The sequence below is a fragment of the Melanaphis sacchari genome, unplaced genomic scaffold (genome assembly GCF_002803265.2).
Source record: "Melanaphis sacchari strain LSU unplaced genomic scaffold, SCAv2.0 Contig362_pilon_pilon, whole genome shotgun sequence".
Lineage (NCBI taxonomy): Eukaryota > Metazoa > Arthropoda > Insecta > Hemiptera > Aphididae > Melanaphis > Melanaphis sacchari.
The window spans coordinates 32,312-56,834 of NW_020271225.1; the positions used below are offsets into that span (position 1 = coordinate 32,312).

At 24.0% G+C, this 24,523-nt stretch overlaps 1 protein-coding gene across 3 annotated transcripts; it reads left to right on the top strand.

The window, feature by feature from the left end:
* Positions 1 to 731: 731 nt before the first annotated feature.
* Positions 732 to 24,523, top strand: LOC112596875 (FYVE, RhoGEF and PH domain-containing protein 6-like). Of its 3 annotated transcripts, none has more exons than XM_025342697.1 (12): positions 732 to 860; positions 19,569 to 19,650; positions 20,375 to 21,749; positions 21,826 to 21,963; positions 22,045 to 22,211; positions 22,297 to 22,435; positions 22,498 to 22,599; positions 22,672 to 22,771; positions 22,847 to 23,001; positions 23,116 to 23,301; positions 23,670 to 23,773; positions 24,366 to 24,523. In XM_025342697.1, the coding sequence occupies exons 1-12, from the start codon at positions 740 to 742 to the stop codon at positions 24,403 to 24,405; spliced, it is 2,709 nt and encodes a 902-aa protein (XP_025198482.1). In that variant the 5' UTR covers positions 732 to 739; the 3' UTR covers positions 24,406 to 24,523. The 3 variants fall into 3 exon arrangements, with proteins under 3 accessions (XP_025198482.1, XP_025198483.1, XP_025198484.1); XM_025342698.1 differs by lacking the exon at positions 732 to 860 and adding an exon at positions 16,919 to 17,413; XM_025342699.1 differs by lacking the exons at positions 732 to 860; positions 19,569 to 19,650 and adding an exon at positions 16,919 to 17,413.

Genomic DNA, 24,523 nt, shown 5'->3' on the forward strand with positions numbered 1-24,523 from the left:
AAGTTAGCACTGACGTATTTATATTCATTTTATCAATAAGTTTTAAAAATGAACAATTATTTATCTTTAAATTATTAGTAATATTCAATATGTTTTCAAATAAAAATTTATAAGAAAAATATTTTTCAAAATTCAATTTTGATCAACTATTATAAATTTCAGACTACTGTGTGATATACCATAGATAAAAATCCAAAAATATAAAAAGGAAAAAAATAAAATTGCATAAATTTCTTTGTTCTGTTACTCTAGAATCTAGATCACTGGCCTATTCGTTCAAAGAATTATTTGTCCGGTGTTGTTATACAGCGCTGCAGACGCGTAGTTGGATCAATTCTGGTCAGTACTCTGTAATCGTTATTAGTCGTTTCTGGTTAACTCTTGGCTGTTTCTACTGTTACTACTTACTAGATAGTGATATGCTTACTTACTACAATATTATTATGTCTTGATTATTAGTCTATTATAAAATCGATATTTTTACAAACCTAATAACATTATATAATACGTAAATTATTGTTAAAACTCAAAAACAAAATACAATACATTTTTCATTATTTTAATTAACCAGATTTACTATTAATTTTTTTTTGTTTGAACAATGTTGAACAATTAATTTTGACAATTATAATAAAGTTTTAAAGGTGTAGAAAAGAAAACAGTTAAAAATAATATTACATAAATAATTAATAATAATAAAATACTTATTAAAATTAATACACGAGTTTTGACTGTTAAAATGTCGGGAAGAAACAGTTCGTTTTTTAATAATTATACAAATGTACAAAGAACTTCTCATAAACGGTTCAATGGTTTTCCGTCAAAATCTGGGTTATCAAAAAAATGGATTATAAATTCCGGTAAGTAACTATACAGACTACTATATATTTTGTGTATAAAATTAAAACCAATAAATAATTAATTGTTGTCAACTCTAGATATATTAAACAAAAATTATTATGAGTTTAAATGATTCATAGTACCTAATACCGGTTAATAAATAATAATGTAGGTAATATTAAAGCTGATTCTACATGGCGTTGCTCATGAAAAATTAAATGCTCGTATGTTTACCTTTTAACGGCCTTAACTCGTTTATTAAATATAAACTGCACAGATTTTTTACAAATTTATTTTGATTGTTTTGACCAAATATAAAATACAGGTCTAAAATTATATCCAATTATAATAACTGTTTTGTTTTCTGTAACTAATGTAAAACCTATACTAACAAAAAAAATTTCTTTTTTGTGAACCAACAAATTACTGTACAAAACGCAACATTTAAAAAGATGGGCAAATGGGTACCACATCACCTTGCTGTATAGTAGATATCAAGTGAGTCACTGTATTGGTTGTATTAAATTTGAATTCAATGATCTATCATTGTTTATGAAAAATGATTCTGAGTGGAGACGGCCATTAGCCTATAGTATCTATGAGTAGGTATATTTTTATCAGTAAAAACTATGTTTTTATTGATATTGAGGAAGAGTAATTTATTTTTTTACCATAGTAACACAGGTCAAATTAATTTTTCCCAAAAAAATAGCATTTATAAGTATCTATTATTAATATATAAGTATATAATTATTAAAATAATATAACTACGAGTAGGTATACCACATCATATTATTATTAACTTCTAAAAACTTTAAAAAAATATTCTTTTGAGTACCACATCACCATAAAATAATGTGAAGATATAAATATGTAGTATACTAGAGTCTTAAAAAGTTAAAATTAATCAACATATTTTAAAATTGTTATTGTACAATAAATACGTAATCTAATGTTTTGATTTCATAGTTAATCTAATTTCTGCAAGTATAATTATACTACATCTTAGTTCTTACTATAGGAAAAACATCTATTTTTATTATTATATAATAATATAGAGGTATATTAATCATAATATCGTACTGATATCGGATCAATTTATTCGGAACAGTGCATTGCCTAAGGTCTATAATAATATAAATGATTTCCTACAATAAATCGGTGGTCGGTACCCAGTATTTTATTCTAGGTATTAAAATCATTAAGTATTTGCGTCGCTTTTATTTGTTTTTTATTCCGTTACAATGACAAAATTGAATCATTAACTTTGGTTTAGTTTAGGACAAGCATATCTAAACTGAAGTCACATGTAGATAAAGTACTATAATAATTGTATCATTATTCTGTTCCTATTTTAAATATTTATTAAGATTAGATTTTATAGAACTTTCTTTTCACTATTCAGCTACGTATTTTTCACAATGTTATTGTAAATTACTGTTAGTTAAATGGTAAGGAATCATGTATTCGAAAATGATATATTCAAACGTCAAGTGTTCGAAAGACTTTATCTTTGAAAGGTCATATGTTCGAATTTATCGATAAACGAAACTAAACAAAAATAACTGTAATCGCGTTTAATAATATTTAATTTTATTTAATCTTATTATCTTTAATGAATTCATACGGTGAAAGCGTTTTAGATATTATTGAAGCTTTTTATGTTTGTCATCTATCAGTACAGTTTGATAGTTTGATTATCATTCCAAAAGTATCAAACACAGTTTTTTTCGAAGTTATTTTTAATTAATATTTTATACGATTTGTGTCAGTGATTTTTTTTTTTTTTTTAATGGCTAAATGAAGCACATTTAAAAGTATACACGACAAGGACATATTACTTGTAAATAATTATGAGTTCATGTATAATAAAAAACGACTGCGATTACGTGATCAAGATAATATGTATAATGTATTATTGGAAATGTACTAAATGATGTTGATATCATGCAATTTAAGTCTTAAGTTTTACAACTTTTTGATATTTTTATTATTATATATATATATATATATTTTTTATTGATAATTTCGAACATATAATCTTTCGTAAAGACAATATTTTGTACACTTGACGTTTGAACACATGACACGCTACCTAGTTAAATACAAATCTGTAAATATATTTACGAGTTGTTTCATCTTGGATTTAAAATAACACATTTTTAGGGCATTATTATTAGATACTATGTTTATAATAAAACCTTGAACTTTAAATTTTTACTATATATACACTATATGTTTAACATAGTTGGGTAAAATACTTTTATCCTTTAATTTTTAACATAGGTACATAAGTTAATTAAATAATAAAATTAGTTCCTGCATGATAAATCGCATTATTTAATAAGTTTTAATGTGTTTAAATTGTGAACTTTTATCCTTATTTAACTAATAATTGTAATCACATTAAAGGATGTTTATATTATGTTCTATAAGGTTTTTAGTGATAATTACTTATATGATTTTTTTCAAATAGTTAATAAATAATAACAAAACAGTTAAAACTGCCAAACATAATACTTTTAGCCTAAAATTATAAAATACATTTTTTACTCATGGTAAATGTAGTGAAATATCTAAATATTGGACACTTATGATCGCCAAAATGTTGTCCGTTATTTGGAGGTAATAACTATTTAGAGGAGGTGGGTTGATGAATGAAGAAAACAATAATAACAAAATATATATATATAAAAAAAAGTTATACACATAAGTATATGTTTTTATTATTTGTATGTATGAATATACTTATATATATATATATATATATATATATATATTATTATTATTATTTAAAACATTATAAGTACCGATAATAAGGCAGTCATTTCCTATGACGGATAAGATAACTATAGTTGTATAATAATGTGTAAAAATAAAAAATGCCCATTGTAATAAAATAAACTTAGATAATAATTACGATAAAAATTATCAAAATCTAACCATAAAAGTGTCCTGTATTTAAATATTTGCATATAGGTAAGTACTAAAAATATTACTGTTCCCGAAAAAATGTCTTCTATTTAAAGATTTCTATTATTTAGAGGTGTCCATTTAGAAAGGGTTTACTGTATGTTTGTATAAGTATATATTAAAACAAAGGATATGTCATAATCTCCAAAATATTACCATTTTATGTTTTTGTTAGAAGTGCTTAAGCATTTAATTGTTTATAAAATCTCACTAGAAGCATTGTAAAAAAAAAAACATATGCTTCAATTAACTTCAATTAATTTTAATTAATTTTTTAAGACTTTGCATCCAAATACCCAAAACCCATGTAACTCAATTGATTTTTTTTACCTATTTAACTATATAATGTATAATGTAATTGTCTACACTCCAAATGAAACGTTCAAATTAATCCAAAACTTGTATCTTTTTTTACTATAAAAATCAATGTAATAATATGTTTTATTAAACAAGTATGTATTTTTCTAGTTAGTTTAATTTTTATTTAGGTTTTGAAAGTATTAATTGTCTAATAACTTGTCTTTTTTTTGTTTCTGAAGACACTTTTAGTAGCATCAGCATGTAAAATATAAATATTTCAATATTTAGAGTTTAGATCGGATTCTTAGTGGCAATTTGAATCTAATTTGTACCAATGAATATGTAAATATCCGCAGTGCCTATTTTCGATAAAATCGATTTTTTTTCTTAATTAAAAAAAGTGAATAATCTGACATTAACTGTTTATACTTTAAATGGATATAATACAGTTTTTTTTATAGTTATATTATAGATCTTATATTATATTATTAGATCTCTATAATTTAAAAAAACTTAGACAAAATAAACAAATTATACTGTAATTCCGTTCATACCGTTTTATAGTAATTTGGTTTTGACTTATAAGTTAATAACAATAAATAATAATACGTATATGATTAATATTAAGGCAATTGTTATTTAATATAACATATATCATAACATTTTTTAGCAAAAGTTTAAAAATTAATTCAACTTGCCATGTTATTAATTGGTATAAAAAAAAAAAAATAGTAGCTTAAATAAACTATGTAATATCTTATATAATTTATCATTGAATTCAAATTTATATAAATACATTATAGTGACCAAATCAATAATGAGTTTATAAACTCCAAACCTATAATACAGGGACGGTCAAATAGTCAATCGCAAACGGTTTTAAAGTTAATCGTGTTAGAATTTATTTTTTAGGCTACACACATGAAAATTAATTATGGTGGTATAATAACTTATTAATAATAAAAACTTTTTTAACGAAATTGATCCTCAAAGGTGAAGTTTATTTTTAGTAGATCGCGGCCGAAAAAAGTTTGGCTGTTCCTGCTATAATACCTTAGTCGGCTTAGTCAACACTGTCTACAGAGATACAGCAAATCGGCTTCTCCGGTTATTTTAGTAATGATTATTGATAGGCATAGAACTATAGAAGATGTGTTAACAATAACAAGTAAAATAAATGGTTTTCTATTATTTAAATTATAATTATGTAATAATAATAATTAATAATCATAAAATTATATTTATATCATAGCAATATTTTATGAGTTAAACAATTATTCTAAGAAATATCGTTGTAGTTTAATAGTTAGGTAAACTAACGTATAGTTTACAAATTAAATTTTTCATAAACTACTTTTCAGTTAATACTTAACAATTATATTAATTTGAATTGTTGTTCTAACTAAATATTTGAAATTAGAAAATAAAAATTGATGAAATATTAGATACATATTTAGATAAATAAATTTAAACTTATCGTTAAGTCTATTTAAGATCGATTTTTTCTCATTTTTGATTTGGTTTTTCTAAATCTTGAACAATTAATTTTAAAATGTTACATCATAGTTCACGTGTTTCATTAGTTGAAGATAACGATATTAAATAAATACCCACATGATCACATCTGAAGTATACCAAACTAGTTAATTCTCAATTATGTTTGATGGATGTTGCGTACCTATAAAACATTTTAGAAATCTGCGGACTATCACAACGGTATGGGCAGACAATGTTGAATTGTTCTGCCGTCGAACAATATCAATAATACGGTGTTTATGCTTACGTGAACACAAACGTCGCAGAAAAACAATAATAATTACATAATTTTAAATCGATAGAGCCACGAGAATACAAGATATACAATTAGTAGCATGTATAAAAATTCTCTTGCGAGTTAATCGTAGTGTGCCGTAACTATACCGAATACCGATCGCGCAGCACGTACGACTCAATAATAAATAATAAATAATAATATTCGTTGATCGAATCACACGGGAGACCTGTGTAAATACTAAATGGTACTATAATATAGTGCATTGCTTGAGTTATTTTTCAAGATAAAATAGGTAATGGCAACATATTATTATTTTTATTATTATTTTCCGTGTTATGTGTAGTCTGTGTAGGTACTGTTTATATGTTGATATGATTATCGTACAGGTTCTTTGTTCTTATATTATTGCCAATGTCTGTATTTTACGACAACGAAATCCCAGAAAACGCGAAGCAATCTATGTTAGTATGAGAGTATTAAACATTTAAATTAATTATTCCAACTTAATACAAGGTTTCTAATGAATTATTCATTAACCAACTAAAAAAATATTGAAAATTTATAGTAGGTAACAATATTCTTGTTTAAAATTTAAAATTTCAATTTCAATAAATTTTCAAAAAATACAAATTATTCTGTAGTTAGAAATATTTCAATTTATACTTAAAATTTGAATATGTAAATATGTAATACAAAGTTCTTTATAAGCTTCGTAACCTTTTTAACTAAAAAAATATTCCTACCAAAAATCAAGTTAATTTTTTTTTGACTCTTTGAAGTTAAATTTTTTACGACCATATATTTTCATACATGTAGTAATTATTTCTTCCCAAATGACTTTTGTTTTTTATTATAATTCAAAAACGAATAACTTCAGATACTTAAAATTATCACTAAATGATATATAATTTTCTATGCATGGTATAATTTTCAAAATATTTGACTCTTTTTGAACTATTTATAGGGGACGAGAATTTTTTGATTTTTTTTTCTCTATACATTTTTGGTTACAATTTTATTCTCCGCAGTATAGGTAAGTACTATAAGTTATTTGGTTTTTAATTTATTTTTCATTGTAAAATTATTTCAATTTTTATACCAATTTTAAATATGAAATTTTTATTTTTTTTACGTTTGTATTTCTTTGTATAGATACAAATTTAAAACTATAACAAACGTACCTAATATATATTTTGAATTGAAAATTAGACATCGAAAAAAATTATACCATTTGTATCAATAAATCATTTTTTATAAAAAAAACTCAATTACATAATTACAAATTTTTATACTTAAGATTCAATTATTTATTTACTTAATTAAATTACTACATCCTAGCTTATTATAATTTATAATATACAGTTATATAGGTAGTTTATAAAACATAGGTGCTCAATATAGTATTATAACTATAATAGGCATTACCCGTTAGTATAGGTTTAAATTCTCTTTAATTGCATTTGAGTTTAATACGTCACTATTATATATTTATACTGACATTAGTCATTAAGTTTGCCAGTTGGCAGTTTGTATACGTACTCGTATATTATTATTATTCGAGTAGAATAATGTTCTATTCATCGGGGACGTCGTTTGCGTGTAGACGTGTTGTTCACTATTGTTGATATAAAAACGAAAGTTTCCATCGATGTAAATTTATTAATTATTATTGCATATCTTTTACTTATATTGTTACCCCAATCCGAGGTTTTGTTGGTTTTAAATAGTGTAGTATGAATTGTTGTCAATATCTGGGTCTAGAGGACATCATAAATTCCCAGGTAGGGATAAACAACCTAACAAGAGTGGTATGATTTTTAATTTTAATAAATTATATATTTTGATCTTGAAAAATGAGCTTTATATACTCAAACATGTTGGCATGGTCATTATTTGATAAAATATGTATAATTACATCTTGCTTTACTCAAAATAATAATGTTTAAGTAATAACCTTAGAACTACAATTAAGTTAAATAATTAATCTCATGGATAGTTTTCGAAATTAGATAAGAAAAAAAACATAATTAAACTATATATAATGTTTGATCATACTTATGAGCTAAGCTTTAACGATTGTTATATTATACTCTATAGTAGTAGGTATTTAGATGGAAAAATTATGTTATAAGTTATAATAATATTGTGTATACAGTGTACTCTCGATTATCCTCGGAATAGGGTGGCAAAACATTCACGGATAAACAAATTCCGCAGATAATTCGCAAAATTAAAAAAATAAATTAATAATTGAATTTTTTTTTTATTTCCGTAAATAAAAATTATTATTATTATTATTAAAATAGATACACATATATGTATAATGAAAAATTAATAAAAATTATAAATTATTTATACGCAAAAAACTCCGGTACAAGTCGTTATCAAGTAATCGGCTATTACAAATTATCACCCAATTAAACCTATAATGATTTATAATGTAAAGATATGTATGTAAATATATTTTTTTCATTTTTTATATACATGTAGGTATATAGATGATTCCGCGAAAGACGGCGGATAGTCGCTTGCGAATAATCGAGACTGGGTACACTGTATTTACGAATTTAACGTCATTGAGATTGACTTACTACTACAACTAGAACAATAATGTTGTCAGACATCAGTTGTCACAATGATAACTTCTTACCAAAACATATTATAGCAAATGTATGTTCAATGGTATGATACAAGAATATGAAATGTTGATGCAGTTAGGCCCTTGAGTGTTGCCAATGGGTAGGACGGGTAGGTACTAACTAAATATACCAAAAATATAGGTACACATAAACCTTAATTATTATTTTATAATATATATTTATTTGGAGTTGTTACGATACAGAAAATAATATCATATTATTAGTACCAAGGTAATCATTAAAAAAATCATTTTGGAATTTAGATGGAACATAAATCATATTCACGTATTTTTCGAATAAAAACTGTAATGCGAGATATTTTATCTATTACTTTAGATACTTTACCAAAAAATAATTTTAAATATATTACAAAAATGTAATTGTTACTGATTTTATTTTAATGGATTGAAGTTAAATAAAACAATACTATCGTTAATGGTTTATGTGTATTAATATTTGGATTTTAATATTCACTAAAAAGTAAAAAAATAGTAAACTTTTTGTTTATAAATTACGATTTTTAAACTTAAATTCTAGTCAATATAATATACTTAGTCTATTATTTTATGCCTACCTATATAATATTATTTACCACAGTAAATTATTTATTCTTATGTCGTACGGCATTTATTGTAACCACGTAGATACCAATACACGATTTTTGTTTCTACTCAGAATTATCATGTAAAATTAATAGGTAGATATTTACTTTTTATAATTTTTAAGTTATAGTCAAAGCTCACAATCATTTTTAATTTAATTTGTTTCATACTACTTTTTATAAAATTTTTATATTACTTTTCTCCCTAAAAGTAAAACTAAAAAACAAATATTTTTTCTAAGTACCTATTTAAAAAAGAAAAATTGTAATGAATTTCACATCACATCTATGTTAATTTTAAAATAATATATTTTTTAAAAATTCAAGATAAAATAACGATCATTTATCATTACAAATTTAAGTTTGTAATTTAAGTTTGTTTAGTGTTTCTAGTTTCGACTCGATTTTATACTTCAGTGATAAAAAATTTATATATAGTTAAATGTATAGTTAACTAATTTTTTTTTTTATATTCAAACTTTAATCATTGATCCTTGTTTTATATTTTTGTCTTGAAATTAAATTACAAATTAGTAAGATCATTGGTTTTATTCTATTGGCTTAAAAGTTAAAATATATATAACTTCAATTAACATCAATAAAATGATTAAGATGTATAATACTTAAATATCATAAAAATAATGAACTTAATATGATGAACGTGATAAGATATTTATATTTTATCTAATAGGTATTTGATTATTAAATATGAATATATAAATAGAAGGACAATTTTTAAAATGTAAGAGAAGTTACCTGTTAAACTTAACATAACGAAATAAATGTTTTAACGTCCTCTAACTCAGTGGTCTTCAACCTTTTTGGACTCGCGACCCACCCTTTTAGGCCTTTATTTCTGCGACCCACGTAAGCCTGATAAAAAAGAACAAATTGCTTATATAGAATCATACCAGTGTAATATGAAACATTATACTTTATATCCATTATGAATATAATATAATAATAATATTATTATTATTATTTTACCTTATATAATTTTATAAATCTAATTTTTATTTAAAAAAAAGACTTGTCGCGACTCAATTTTAAGGCTTACGCGACCCAAAAATGGGTCGCGACCCACCGGTTGAAGACCATTGCTCTAACTAATACTTGTGTATTTATTACATTCTATACATCTACTAATCGTCAAAATTATAGTCTGTTCGCTCTGATTAATGATTAATATAATGTTAATACAATAAACAATTTTGATTTTTTTAATGATAATTTATGCAAGTTAAAATCATTTATTTAGTTGTAACGGTAGGCACCTATTAAATGATTAAGCATAGGTATATTGTTTCGTATTTTATTTTTATTTATAAATATTTGTAAAATAGATAACTATTCTGAGTCCAATTAATTGGGTGTATTCTTAATAATAAATAAACACGTTTATTCAATGTTGCATTTTTTTTTTTTTGTAAGAGTTTGAATTTTGAATCAATAGATTAAAGTAACACATACAGCTTACAGATTTAATCTACATATAGTACCCATAGTTTTCCAATTATGATATGAATAATAATTGCTATATAGTTATACTTGTAACTTTGCATGTGAGATGTTGTATCCAGCGCCGGATTGGGCAGAAATTACTTACCGAGCTGTCCACCTAGACCGGCCCAAGTTCCTAAACAATTTTTTTCTTAACCTATCAAATTTTATTAGTATATAACAAGATTTAATTTATAGACCCTTAATGTAAATACAAGCACTACTATATATAGCTGCCATTATATCAAGATAACGATTTTTATCATAGATTACATATTTACATTTTAGAATCATATTTTTGTCTTTTGATGTAAAATAAACTATGGATAAGATATTTCCACTGATTCAAAATATCATCAAACCGGCTCAAATCTTTTGAATTTTGCCCGGTAGACCGCCGGCTCAATCCGGGCCTGGTTGTATCTAAAATCTAAAGGTATCTCTATAAATTAAAATTAAGTCACTGTGCTATGATTATATTATGTAGGTACCTTGGTAATAACTTAGTACATTCACCATTAATGATTTTACATTTTCACAATTATTCCAGCGAGATTTAATAAAAAAAAACTTTCTTAGCTATAATTTTATGATGAAAACCACTATTAATAATATTTAACGTAATCAAATTGTTTAAATTAAAAATAATATAACGAAAATCAAATACTTTAATTTTTAAGTTATAAATTTAGTTAAAATTACTTTATCTATAATTGATACCTACTTAAAAGCTAGATGTTTAGTTATGCGGCAAAAATATATTTTTCATTTTTAAATAAAATAAAAAATTCTAAAATTCTATAATAATGTATTAATCTTTATTCTTTAATCAACCATAATACCAATAATATTCATTAAATTTATCATATCACGTAAATATATATATATATACATAATTATTATAAAATATTTAACAGTCCGCAATGTATAGTTTATTTATGAGACATAAAACAATTTTATAGTATTAATGTTATCAGTATAAATTAATATTTTAACACTAATTTTCAGCTGATAATTTATAGTTTGATCTATACATTTTTATAGATTTATAAGCTTTGTTTAATTTCTATATAACAATAGATATATCATCTAATGCATAAAACGTACATTTTTTTATATAATTTAAATACATTTTATTATTATTATTATTATTTTTTTGCGAGGTTGGGCTGGGAGGGGTATTTATAGTAAGGTTTTATTTTATTTCTAGATGACTCTAATTGGAAAAAAACCTTAGCATCACTACTACTTCGTTTCAATAAAGCTTCTCTAAATGGTTTTAAAAAAGTTTTATTGATTTTTAATTGGGTATTACGACTTAATATGAAATTTGTAGTAATGATTATTTAGTAAATAAAAACCAAAAGTAATTCGTCAAATATTAATATTTTCATAAATTTTTACTTATTAACTCGTAAATACCGGTTGTTAAGATAATTATTTAGTACCTATTTAGATGTATAAAAAGTACATATTATTATAACTTCAGTTGAATTAAAATACCTATAGATACAAGGCAAACTTTAAAGGTCGCGTAACCGCGTTCTACTGCTTTGATATAATAATACTTGTATACAATTATTTTCATTGGTCATTCTCACTTTAATTTATATGATAAATAAAGCAAATTTAAAATAATGCCACCTGCATATTATGCAAGGCTAACTATAGTATATTATTTACGACAAGTCGAAAAGTATTAAGAATTAAGTAAGATATTAATTTTTATAATTTTAAACTTGATCAATTATTTTTAACACGTGGTTACTATAAAACTAGTTATGTATTTTTACGTTCCAAGGTTAATAGGAAAAGCAATTATTTATCTAATATATTATAAGTTGGTTCAAGCGTAGAACTTTAAATTATAAATTTATTAATCTATTTTTTGACATAAAAGTACGTTTATTGTATTTTTGTGATTTGTGAACATTTTTTTACTCTATATGAGCCGTGATAAAAATATTTATTATCAAATATATCAGTAAGTTACTATGTAAAATAATTTGATAACCTATTTATCTTAAGTATGTATGGTCTCCGAGTTATATAGAAATAAGTAGAATGTGGAAATCATTATACTTGATTGATATAAAACAATAATTGTTAACTTGACAAAGATAAATTTTCTATTTAGTTAAAATTGAAAATAATTTGTATTGTTTTTTTGTCCCTATAAATTGTAAAAAATAAAGAAATATATAGGGAGAAAGATATAATATGTATGTTTAAAAATTTCAAACCATAATTTTATTTTCACTTGAGTAATTGTGCAACTAACTATAAACCCAATTTTAATCATTTTTTTTTTAAGACGTTATTACATTTAAAAAACATTTTTTAGAAATTGTTGGTTATTTTGATGAACATTTTTTTGGTTATTTCGATGAACATTTTTTGGTAATTTTTAGAATACTTAAACCAGGCTTGATATATTATAAATTATAAAACAGAATAACTTATAAAAGCGTTTGATAATTTTTGAAATGATTTATGTATTTGTAATTATTGTTTTAAAGTTACATTTATACAATACTTTTTATAAATTATACATTAACTATTTTAATAAATCTTTTCCTTATCTATCAAAAAATATTACTAATATCAATATTTATTTTCTAATTGCAACTTATAAAAATTATACTTACATTTTTTTAAAACTTCATACAATATAATTTTCTATTATTACTTTATTCATTAATCATTATACTTAATTAATATATTTTTTATGGATACCTATTAGATATTATCGTTTTAGTGTGGCTACAGTCAAATTGTATCATTATTACCAGTATCATCACACGAAATCAAGACTTTTTACATAAAAAATTATCAAAATATGCTAAAAATTATTAAAATAATAAATATTCACTTTAACAATATACAAAAATTTAATTTAAAATACGCATCAAAATATGATAATATTAAAGTATTAATAAAATATGGGATCCAATTTTTTTTTTTTTAAATATATAACACAAATAAAGAAATATATAAAAGAATAAATTGATATTCGATGATACATTCATTTGGATATCGGCCATTTTCCATAAAATAAGAATACACATTGTAAATTACCAATTTTAAAATAATTATTCAAATATTGTTTTTACCTTGGAAATTATATTGTGAATTTATTACATTTATTTTCATTATTATCTTTATCACCCGGTGTTATTGAATTTGTATACATTTCAAAATATAACAGTGAATACTTATAACAATAGTAATTTAAATAAGTAATCCCATAAATATTTAAAATATTTAATACTAATTAGTAATTATGATAACAATAACGATTTAAAATAAAAATGTAACAACTAATAAGAACAATAATAATAATATACATTTTATATTACTATTTTTAGAATCTGAGCGGAGCGATTTATAATATTATATTTTCTTTTAGTCTAAAGATACTTTTTACTATAGATAAAAATTAAAAATCTTCGATATTGAGGATAGTCCCTGTAGAAATATCAAACATAGTAGGAAATTGGATTTAGTTTGTAATTTTGGGATTTAATACTAAAAATATTTTATCTCTATCATAGATTTTTTTGTATATATAATATATTAATATATATGGTATACGAATTTTAAATTTCGAATTACGATTTGGAATTTTTAGAAAATTAAATGTAAATGTAATTTAAATAATATAGTGTTTTATAAGTTATAACTTATAACGTATTATGTTTTGTTATAATATGTGTACTTGAATGGTTTATTTCAAAGCCATGAACTTATATCGTATAACGTCTTTTTATTTCTGATGCCATTGACATTTTCATTAAAAGACAATCCTTTATTATTTAGAGTAATAGACGTCTCCTTATCTCTGTATACGTGGTAGGCATTTCATTACTAGCGTTTCACTTATACGGAATTTTTGATAGGCATTGACAACGGATGTGGCGCTTAAAACGGTATTAACTATTAAATAATGCTGAGACATCGAAATCAACATGATAATGTGCTACTTATACTAATATACAATTGATGCCGAAATTAATTTATGCATCATAAGGGGTTTGGGTTTAAAAGTAAGAATCTGAATCTTTCGAAATAATTAATTTTTACTAAGTTTATTCGAGAGGATATTTTTTTGTTTTATATATTGTTAATATAATCTAGATTCTAAAGACTACAAGTTTTTTAATATTATATCTATAAATTATACACGAGACGCACAGTTTAAAGTTATTGTATTTTTATTTATTTTAGCTAATTTTGCGAAGTCAACTTTGGTTTAGGTATTCAACACTTATCTAGCGTTAAGAATTAAGACGATAAAGCTAATAAAGTTATTATATTATTATAGGTAGTTGGTAATTAATTATAGAACTGTACAATAAATTATTTACATAAATACTGGGTACAACAGAATATTGTATGATAGATACAATTGATATGTTTAATTATTTTAGGTTTAAGAATTTGTAGCATAGTCATCAGTTGACAGCTGTAATAAAATGATCAGTAATCAGTGACGCATTTATCGTGTGACATAAGTGAAAAATATACTAATACAGTACCTACATCAGTATACACAGATATACTATACCCTTAATATGTTAATATATTAAAATAATACATTTATAACTGTATTTTACTACGTTAGACAATAACTTACTATTAAATAATGCCGAACATATTTAAAAAATGTAAAAGTAAAAGTAATTTTAGTTTTGTGTTATGTATAAAATGAAACTTAGAGTTAGCTTAGGTGCATATAGAAATAAGCAAGCTTTGTTCTATAACATGAGAAGTTCCGCAAGTTTTTTGACAGGCTTTAAACTAAACATCACAATCAATGATTAACATTTAACGATCGTACCTACATTACTGTCGTCTAACAAAGATCAATGCAATTAAAAAATCCTATGGTGTCGCTCTACTTATAGTGCCTATACGTTTAGAGTAATTTATCATTGAGTAGATCACTGACCACTGTAATTGATGTGTTAAATTTGAATTAAATAATAAATCATTGCATACATAACACAATTTTAAACGGAGACTCACACAGTGATACACTATTAGTAGGTATTTATATATTTTTTAATACTTTTTAATTACTATTGATTTGGAAAAATAGGTTGATTTATTTATTTTTTCAAAAGCATAGGTATTGCTTAAATTATAAAATAATTGCTATAATATTGTACATTTTTATTAACTTATAAATCAATATCAATATACAATAAGATATGGGAGTGTAGAATGGTGAGAATAAGATTTTAAATAATTTATCCTTAAAAAATAGGTTATGTATTAAATTAGCTACCTAGGTATCTTTTTTTTTTTAAGAATAGGTATATTGCCTACAAAAATATTATTAATTATTTAGAGTTATACGTTCTTTCCTATAATGTTTGACGTCTATCTCACTCAAGATAACAAAATAAGTTTGTACCTATGATTCTTAATTTAAAATTTTTAACACATGGTTTTCGGTATCTCGATCATATATTTTTGCACAGTTACAATGAGAATTATATATATTATATATATAATATATATACTTTTCACACAAGTTTATTTAATAAAAATAGTAAAAAAAATCTTACAAGAATACAGAAAAAAATATTTATATATGTATACAATAATTCTACTTACTTAATATTTTTTCTCTTTGTAACTACTTACTATTTAATGTTATCATTGAATCGTGTAAATATCTTTAACCTAATCTAAAGGCCTACTTGTATTAAAATAAAATTAAAATATGTAAAGATATTTGATTAAATAAATATAAATTAATAATAAAAATAAATTTTGTTTCAACGTAGACTATGTTTGACCATTATTGCTGTATATCTTGTTTTATAAGGATTGGTGACAACAATTTATTTTATATTTAAAACACATATTTTAAAGTAAATTATGTAATAGTGCAATATATTATACATGAATATACATATTATTATAGTATAATATAATATGGAATAATATTCAAGTATTTACGTAGGTACCTATTGAAATGCGATTAAGCCATGGAAAAAAAAAACGATTTTACTATCTTAATATCTTATTAATTATTCGGTGAACGTCTGTTATACCATTGACTGTTTCGTTTACAAGTTTTTTTGCTCTCCAATCACAGTTATTCATCGAAGAAATATAATTTGTCCGAGCAGTCCAAAATTCTCTTATCATTTTATTGGTAGGTACTCTTTCCGTGGCTGACTGGGCGGTGAAGTATTTCTTATCTCCGGACGAGACATGCACTCACGGACACGGCATCAGTTCGTCACGTCCGCACGCGCACGCTACTGCGTCACTTATCATCAGTGTAATAGTTATTACTTATTATCAGTGTCCACTGTCCACTCTTCGCAGCGGATGTCGTATTCGTTCTATTATTATTATCATTTATTATTATTTATTATTATTGTTATAATTTACTCGCTTTATTCGGTAGTTCGCTAATTTATTCACTGTCCGTTTTTGATTTTCGTCTTGACCCGCACGCTTCTTCATCACCCGTCCATCATGGCCGCTGACGACGTTTTGTACTGACATTCGTCTCTGGCTCGTCAAATCGTCTTCGAGTGTGTGCTAAGTACTCTGCCTTCTCGTATAGTTATTTATTGTCATACGTCTTGCTCTCAGTCACACTGATACAGCGATGCTAGGTCGGGAGTAACCCCGATGTCTGCAGTTGGCCAACGGCTATTAGATTTGTTTGAGTGGACAGTTGCTAACAATATTACCGATAGCCACTGTTGACATGTTGGTTTTTCTACGCAAAGTCTAAATGGAAAATCATGGACACACCAGGTAATCAGAGTTCTTCATTGCAATCACTAAGTATTATTGTTGTTACTGAGCTTCATGTTCTATGGTTCAAGCAATATGTATTAAACCAAATTAACTTTTTGAAACTGTTAATTTGTAAATTCTAGTGCCTACCAGTGTCCAGTGGTCGTATTATGTTTTCTAGCTACTTACTATTTATACATGTTGTCTTTAGTAGGTATTGACTGTAGTAAACAATTACTTATATATTAGGTTTACAATTAAATACATAAAGTCACAGTTATTATCTAGTATTACATAATATAAATAGGTTATATATCTACATAATATACTTTTTTCTAGTTTGTTAATTCTTTTAATTAAATTTATTAAGTTAAATTAATTAATAACTTATGAATACAGAGTATTTTATTTTCAGTTATATTTCTATGATATTTAGAAGACTAAAATATCTTTGTGGCATTTATATACTATGTAATATATCTATCTAAATATTATTTACTTTCTTTTTTGCATCATGACAATTGAAAAATTTAAAAAGTTTTGTACGGGCAATTTTATTAAATTTATTGTACCTAGGTACTATTTAAGATAGAAATTTAATGTTCAGATAGACCCCTAAATGCATTTACAAATTACTTTGCATTCCAATTCCTTCAGTCTAATTTTGACCAAATTTTTAATCACTTAGGAGATATTTCATAAATGATTAATAGTTAATAACACTTAGGAGGATTTATTTATTACTTTTCATTAATTCTATAATGTAGATAGCATATAGAAAATTTTATCGTAATGACTGTCTAATTTCTGAATCCAGGGATAATAAAATTTTAAAATCATAAATTTGTCACATAGGAGGTTTTTTTTTGTATCAATGACGATAGCAAATTTCTTGTTTAGAATAATCAATTTTACTCTAATATTTTTGATTTAAAATGTTAATAACTTTTTTTTAAATTAAAATATTTATATAAAAAAAACACTGGTGTGGCTCTAAATAATATTTTTGTCTTTAAATTATTTAATAAATGTTGATTTAGTAATTACTCTAATTTTAAAAATATAAGAGTAGAATGGATTGATCTGATTATAAAATTCACTATGGCATGTGTCAGTTAGGAGACAATATGTGAGTAATGTACTTTTCACACATCCTTATCATCCTATTACATATATATATAAAAAAATCATTTTATAACAAAATCAGTATGTAATTAAATTAGTGATACCAAACTTTTAATAATTATGATGAGTAAAAAAAAGTTAGGAAAATAAAATATAATATTTATTTTTATCCTTATTGTAAATACCTACCTTTCATCTATTTAACTTAAACTTAATTCAAGTTATTTTTATATACTAATTTCCACCTACATATTTATTTAATTTTGACACCTACTAATGTGTAAAATCATTTTTTATAATAGAAAAAAATTGAAATGACATATATTCAAAAATTATTTTTATTTTTATCTATAAATAAAATTATGATCTAGTATATTCATGGTATGCATGTAAAAAATATTAAATTTTAAAGCTATGTTTCCTCTAAATATGAACTATTATTTATTTATTTAATTTGTAAAATAGTTAATTATTAGCTATAATATTAATTTTTTTTTTATTTAATAAAATATTTCAAGTTATAAAAAAATAATAAAAAATAATTATAAATTAATTTATTATAATGTTAATATCTATCTAGAATCGCATAAGTAGATGTATATTATTTAATAGTTATTACACATAACACTTAACCTCACCTTAATGTTACCTATTCAATTATGTATAAGATCAAAAGAAATCGTTAATATAATTGGTTATATTTAACTGATATCCTATAAATTAATTAGTTTTATGTAGTAACAAATGATACATTAAAATTAATAAATTATGACTTATTCTTTATAATTGCTTGTACAGAATTTAATATGGAGAAGCAATGAACATCAATTTCTTTAATTCAATTACATTTAAATCAAATTATTTAATTTATTTATTTCATTAAGCTATATTTATAATTATATTCATTACATTAAAAATTATATTAATTATTCATTGGTATTGAAAATAGTTGACTAGTTCATCATTTATAATACATACAAATAAAAATATATTTATTATAAATCAACCTTAACAAATGTTTAATATAATTCCTTTAATTTTTGTTTAGAGAAAATAAAACCACTTCCACTACCAAAACCAAATTTATTTCCTACAAATTCAAGCGACTGCAGTTGCCATGAATCACAAAAGTATGTTTTAATAATTTATTAACTGATTAATATCAACAATCAGTTTTGGTTTATCTCAATTTGAAAACACCTGAGTAAACCTTTATTCCTTTTGAGGTTTCCATTGAAAATTATTATTCCATGTTCTGGTTATGTACCAGATTGGCATTGTTATAAATGTACATATTTTATATTTTAATATCAATCACAGTGTTGTTCATTAAAAATGATAAACTGATTAATTTTCAGTTAAGTTGTTGATTTTTTTTTTAAAATTATTATTTTCAGTAGCTTCTTATTTTAGGTACAATTTTTGTGAAAAAAAGATGAAACTAATATAATCTAACTATTCTTTTCAAAAATAATTATCAGTTTTTTATAGGTAGAATTAATAAGTTATTTTTTATTTTATCCTAAAATCAATGACTTAAGTAATTTTTCATTTTTATGTATTGAGTAATGGTGATTAAGTTTAAATAATGTAATATTTTATTTCTAATTTTAATTATAAATAAATAGGTTATTCATATGTTTACTATTTATTAGAATTAAATACTCTTAATTTTAAATTATTATCTTAAAAATAATATCTATTACTTCATAATAATTAAAGTTTAGTAAAACATTATTAAATCTTAAGATTATTTTATCTCAAAATATATTCTATTATTTCATATAAAATAAATTTTAAGTTAACATTTTTAATATATCTAATTTGAGTTATGTATTGTTTTTTTGTTTTAAGAATATGTCCAAAACATATAATGGTTACCGAAAATGACAAAGATAATGTATCAGTTTTTAAGTGTAATTTGGACACTACAGCTACAAAGTATACAGTTAAGCCTCCACTGCTTCCAAAACCAAACAACATTGCATTGAAAACTAGTCCTTATAAAGTGAAACATCAATTTCCCAGCGTCAAGTCTAATAAAAAAATTGAATCAACTGTTAATTTAACTGTTAATCAAACTGCAAGTTGTGAGCCTAATGAAAATAATGATAATAAAAATGATGAAGAAATAAAGAGTGATAGTGATGTCAATTCAAATGTTTCCCAGTTAGAAGTTCCTCATAATGTAAATAGTATTTTAGAAAATAACATAATAGATAGTGAGAATAATAACAGTATTAACAAATGTACTGATGATGATTTAGACTTAGATTATCAAAATGACAGTTTGCTAAATGAATATGTGGTATTTCATGGCGAATTAGATTTATCAATTAATAATTTAGATGATATTATGAATACCACAATTGATGATGAAAAGTCATCTATTGCTAGTGATTCTACAGACCAATCATTTTCTGTTAGGAAAAAAATTGTCAATTGGTTTGGGTCTTTTGGTAAAGGGAAAATATTGAAACAAAAGAAACGAAGTTCTTTTTATGACAGTCAAAACGAGGATGGAAACATTGGAAAAGAAGATAACGATACAGATTCTCATTCATCGCTTGATGAAAAACCCAATGAAAAACAGGAACTTGAAGAAACATTGTCTATTGATAACATTGAAACTGAAAAATTACCAACCAAAGCAAAATCTTTAAGGACTGTTGAAGAACTTATATCAACCGAAAAAGTATTTATTGATGTTTTAAATTTATTATGTAAAACATTTGTTATGTTTGTCGAACAAACTGGAGGTGATGCTAAACTGATACCATCTACTGATTTAGCAAAAATAATTAATCCTCTTCCCCAATTATTAAGTCTAAATGAAGACTTGTTACAAGACATGGAGAGTCGTTTGAAAAACTGGAATGAACATCCTAAAATTGCTGATGTTATAGTAAAAAAAGGACCTTTTCTTAAACTCTACTCAACTTACATACAAAATTTTGAAAGTCAATGTAATTTGTTGGATGAATACTGTCAAAAGTATCCTCGATTTCTTAAGTGTGTCAAAGACTTTGAGGCCTCTGACGTATGTAAAAAACTAACCATTAAACATTATATGCTAACTCCAATTCAGCGAATTACAAAATATAGACTTTTATTGGAAAGCTATTTAAAAAATCAAGATGAAGGGTCAATCGATTACCAAGATACAATAGTAGCATTAGGTATTGTGTGTGATGTTGCTAATCACGCTAATGAAAGTATGAGACATGGGGTGTGTTTTTGTTGGTTTTTTTAATAATTTTATTAGTTTTATCAAATAATGTATGTATCTGTTTATTAAATTTCAGGACTGTGTTAGTAAACTTTTACAGTTACAATCACTATTAGGAAGTTACATAATAATTAAACCAGGACGCGAGCTTATTAAAGAAGGTGAACTGTATAAGTTGTCCAGAAAAGACATGCAACTTCGATATTTTATTTTGGTATGATTATTATTTACAAATATGTCAATTATAATGGAATATATTTATTTAGATTTTTTTATTTGGTATATATTATTTCAGCTCAATGATTGTTTGTTGTACACATCATATTATGGTACAGTTGCAGGATTAAAAATTAATTATGAGCTTCCACTTAGTGGTATGAAAGTCTTACTTCCCATTACTGATAACTGTCTCAACGAATTTAGTATAATAACGATAACTCGAAGCTTCACTCTTAGGGCCAAGTTTGTTGTTTTTGTGTTAAATATTTATTTGCTCTATATTAATGCATACAAGTTTAACACCTTGTATTAAACATTTGTGTTATAGGTCTACCACAGAGCTTAAGGAATGGGTTAACACCTTGGAAAAGGCAATTAGAGAACACACTAACAAACAACTATCCTTTCTAAACATGAAGTTTGTTTCAAAGAACATTGGTTGTGAACCACTTCAGTTGGGATATGAGGTAAATATTAATTATTTTTTTTGGATTAGCTGTGTATAATTTTATAACTTTTATTAATTCAGGCACCAATATGGATTCAAGATTGTCGTGTGACTATGTGTCAATCGTGTGCCACAGAATTCACTGTAACATTCCGGAGACACCACTGCAGAGCATGTGGCAAAGTATGTGTGGATATTTGTTATGAATTATTATAATTAACTGTTTTGATTGTTATTTACATAACTTTTGAGTAGGTAGTTTGTAGTAGTTGTTCAGAAAATAAAGCACCACTTCGTTATATGAAGTTTCAGTCTGCAAGAGTATGTGACGATTGTTATGATTATTTGCTCAAAGGTATGCTAAATGTTTTTATAAAGCTATGATAATTTATTGATGTGTTAATTATTGCTAAGTAAAATTGGTTTATAGAGTTTGAAGACAAAATATTGGAAATGCGTCAATCTTCTAGTAATAGTGATTTTGAAATTCTCAAAATGGTGGATACTGTAAAAAATTCTTTTAAGAAGTCAGGTGTATGGAGCTCAAAAAAACTTGTAAAGTATGTTCCACAACGTTTAAAAGAGGTAACTATTATTGTAATAAATTCAACAATTAATCAATAAAATAAAATCATGTTATTTTCATATCAATTTAACAAATAATACAAATTAATTATTAATAAATATAATTATGTATAGGTAATGGCCAATGATTCCGGCTCACAAATGAGTGGATGGTTATATCGTAGAGAAAAACGCAAATCGTGGAAAAGATTCTGGTTTGTTCTAAAAGAACAAGTTTTGTATATGTACAAAGCTTCTGAAGATGTTGTTGCATTGAACACGATACCTGTTCTTGGGTATAGTGTTCAAACATTTCCAGAAGTAAGCACATTATAGTAGATTTATTTTAACAGTATATTTTGCATTTCTATTAATTAGAGAACTTAGTAGGGTCTATATTTTACTTGTTTTCATTGATTTTTATCTTTTTAACAACTTTTCATTTTTTATATAAATTTCAAGAATACAGAATGTATTTTTGTGTAGTTAAAATTGCTAAAAATTTAAAATGTATATAGTTAAATTACATATTAAAATGTATGGTATAATGTACTTATAATTCCATACCTCTGGAACTCATGAACATGTTTCTTTGTTTACAAACTATTCAATACTACTTATTTATTATTTATTGACCTATCAATTATTATATGATAATAATATTAAAATTAACTTAATACATTTTACAGGGTACAAACTATGAAGAATTTGATTCAAGTTGTGTTTTTCAATTGGCTCATGCTGGACAAAACCCTTTGATATTTTGCTCTGATACTGAACAGCTAGCTAAGAGGTATTTATTTAATAAATATGTGTAAATTCTACTTATTGGATTATTTAATTAGGTTTGATTTCAAAAAAATATTGTAATTTAATATACTTTATAGTATTTGCAAACATAAATATAATAAAATAAAATAGCCAATGTGTTCCAAGTTAGTTAAATTTGTATGGGTATTAATAAATTATTTAATAATTTGAATAACATTTTCTCAAAGACATCTTTAAGGTTGGGTGGTAATCTATGATTGAATATGTAATATTTTCAATACTATTTATTATATTAAAAATGTCTTTGATCAGAAAGTAAATTTAATATATACAAAAAAAGAAAGAAAAGAAAACTGGTAAAGTAATTAATAGTATGCTTAAAACATTAAAATTGTAATAAAACACAGTCAAAATAAAGATTATCATTTTTGCCTAATATAATAAAATATGAATATAATACTATTTTTATTAATATGTCCTTTTTTCGGTATATTTTTATTTTTGTATTTTATACATTCTAAAAACAAATTTGAATATGATTATGCACCCTTTAAATTGAACTGTTTTATGTTCTGTAATTATATTAAATGTCTAACAGTTGATTTTAATTACAGATGGATCAATACTCTTAATGAAGCGACTAAATTAAAATGAGATCTCTTACAGTATTTACATGTTTATTCACAACAGAGATCACAATTAGTTTTAAGTATACATATTGCATAGTCATACTTTAATTATTAGACTAGTGGCACGATATATTTATATTTAT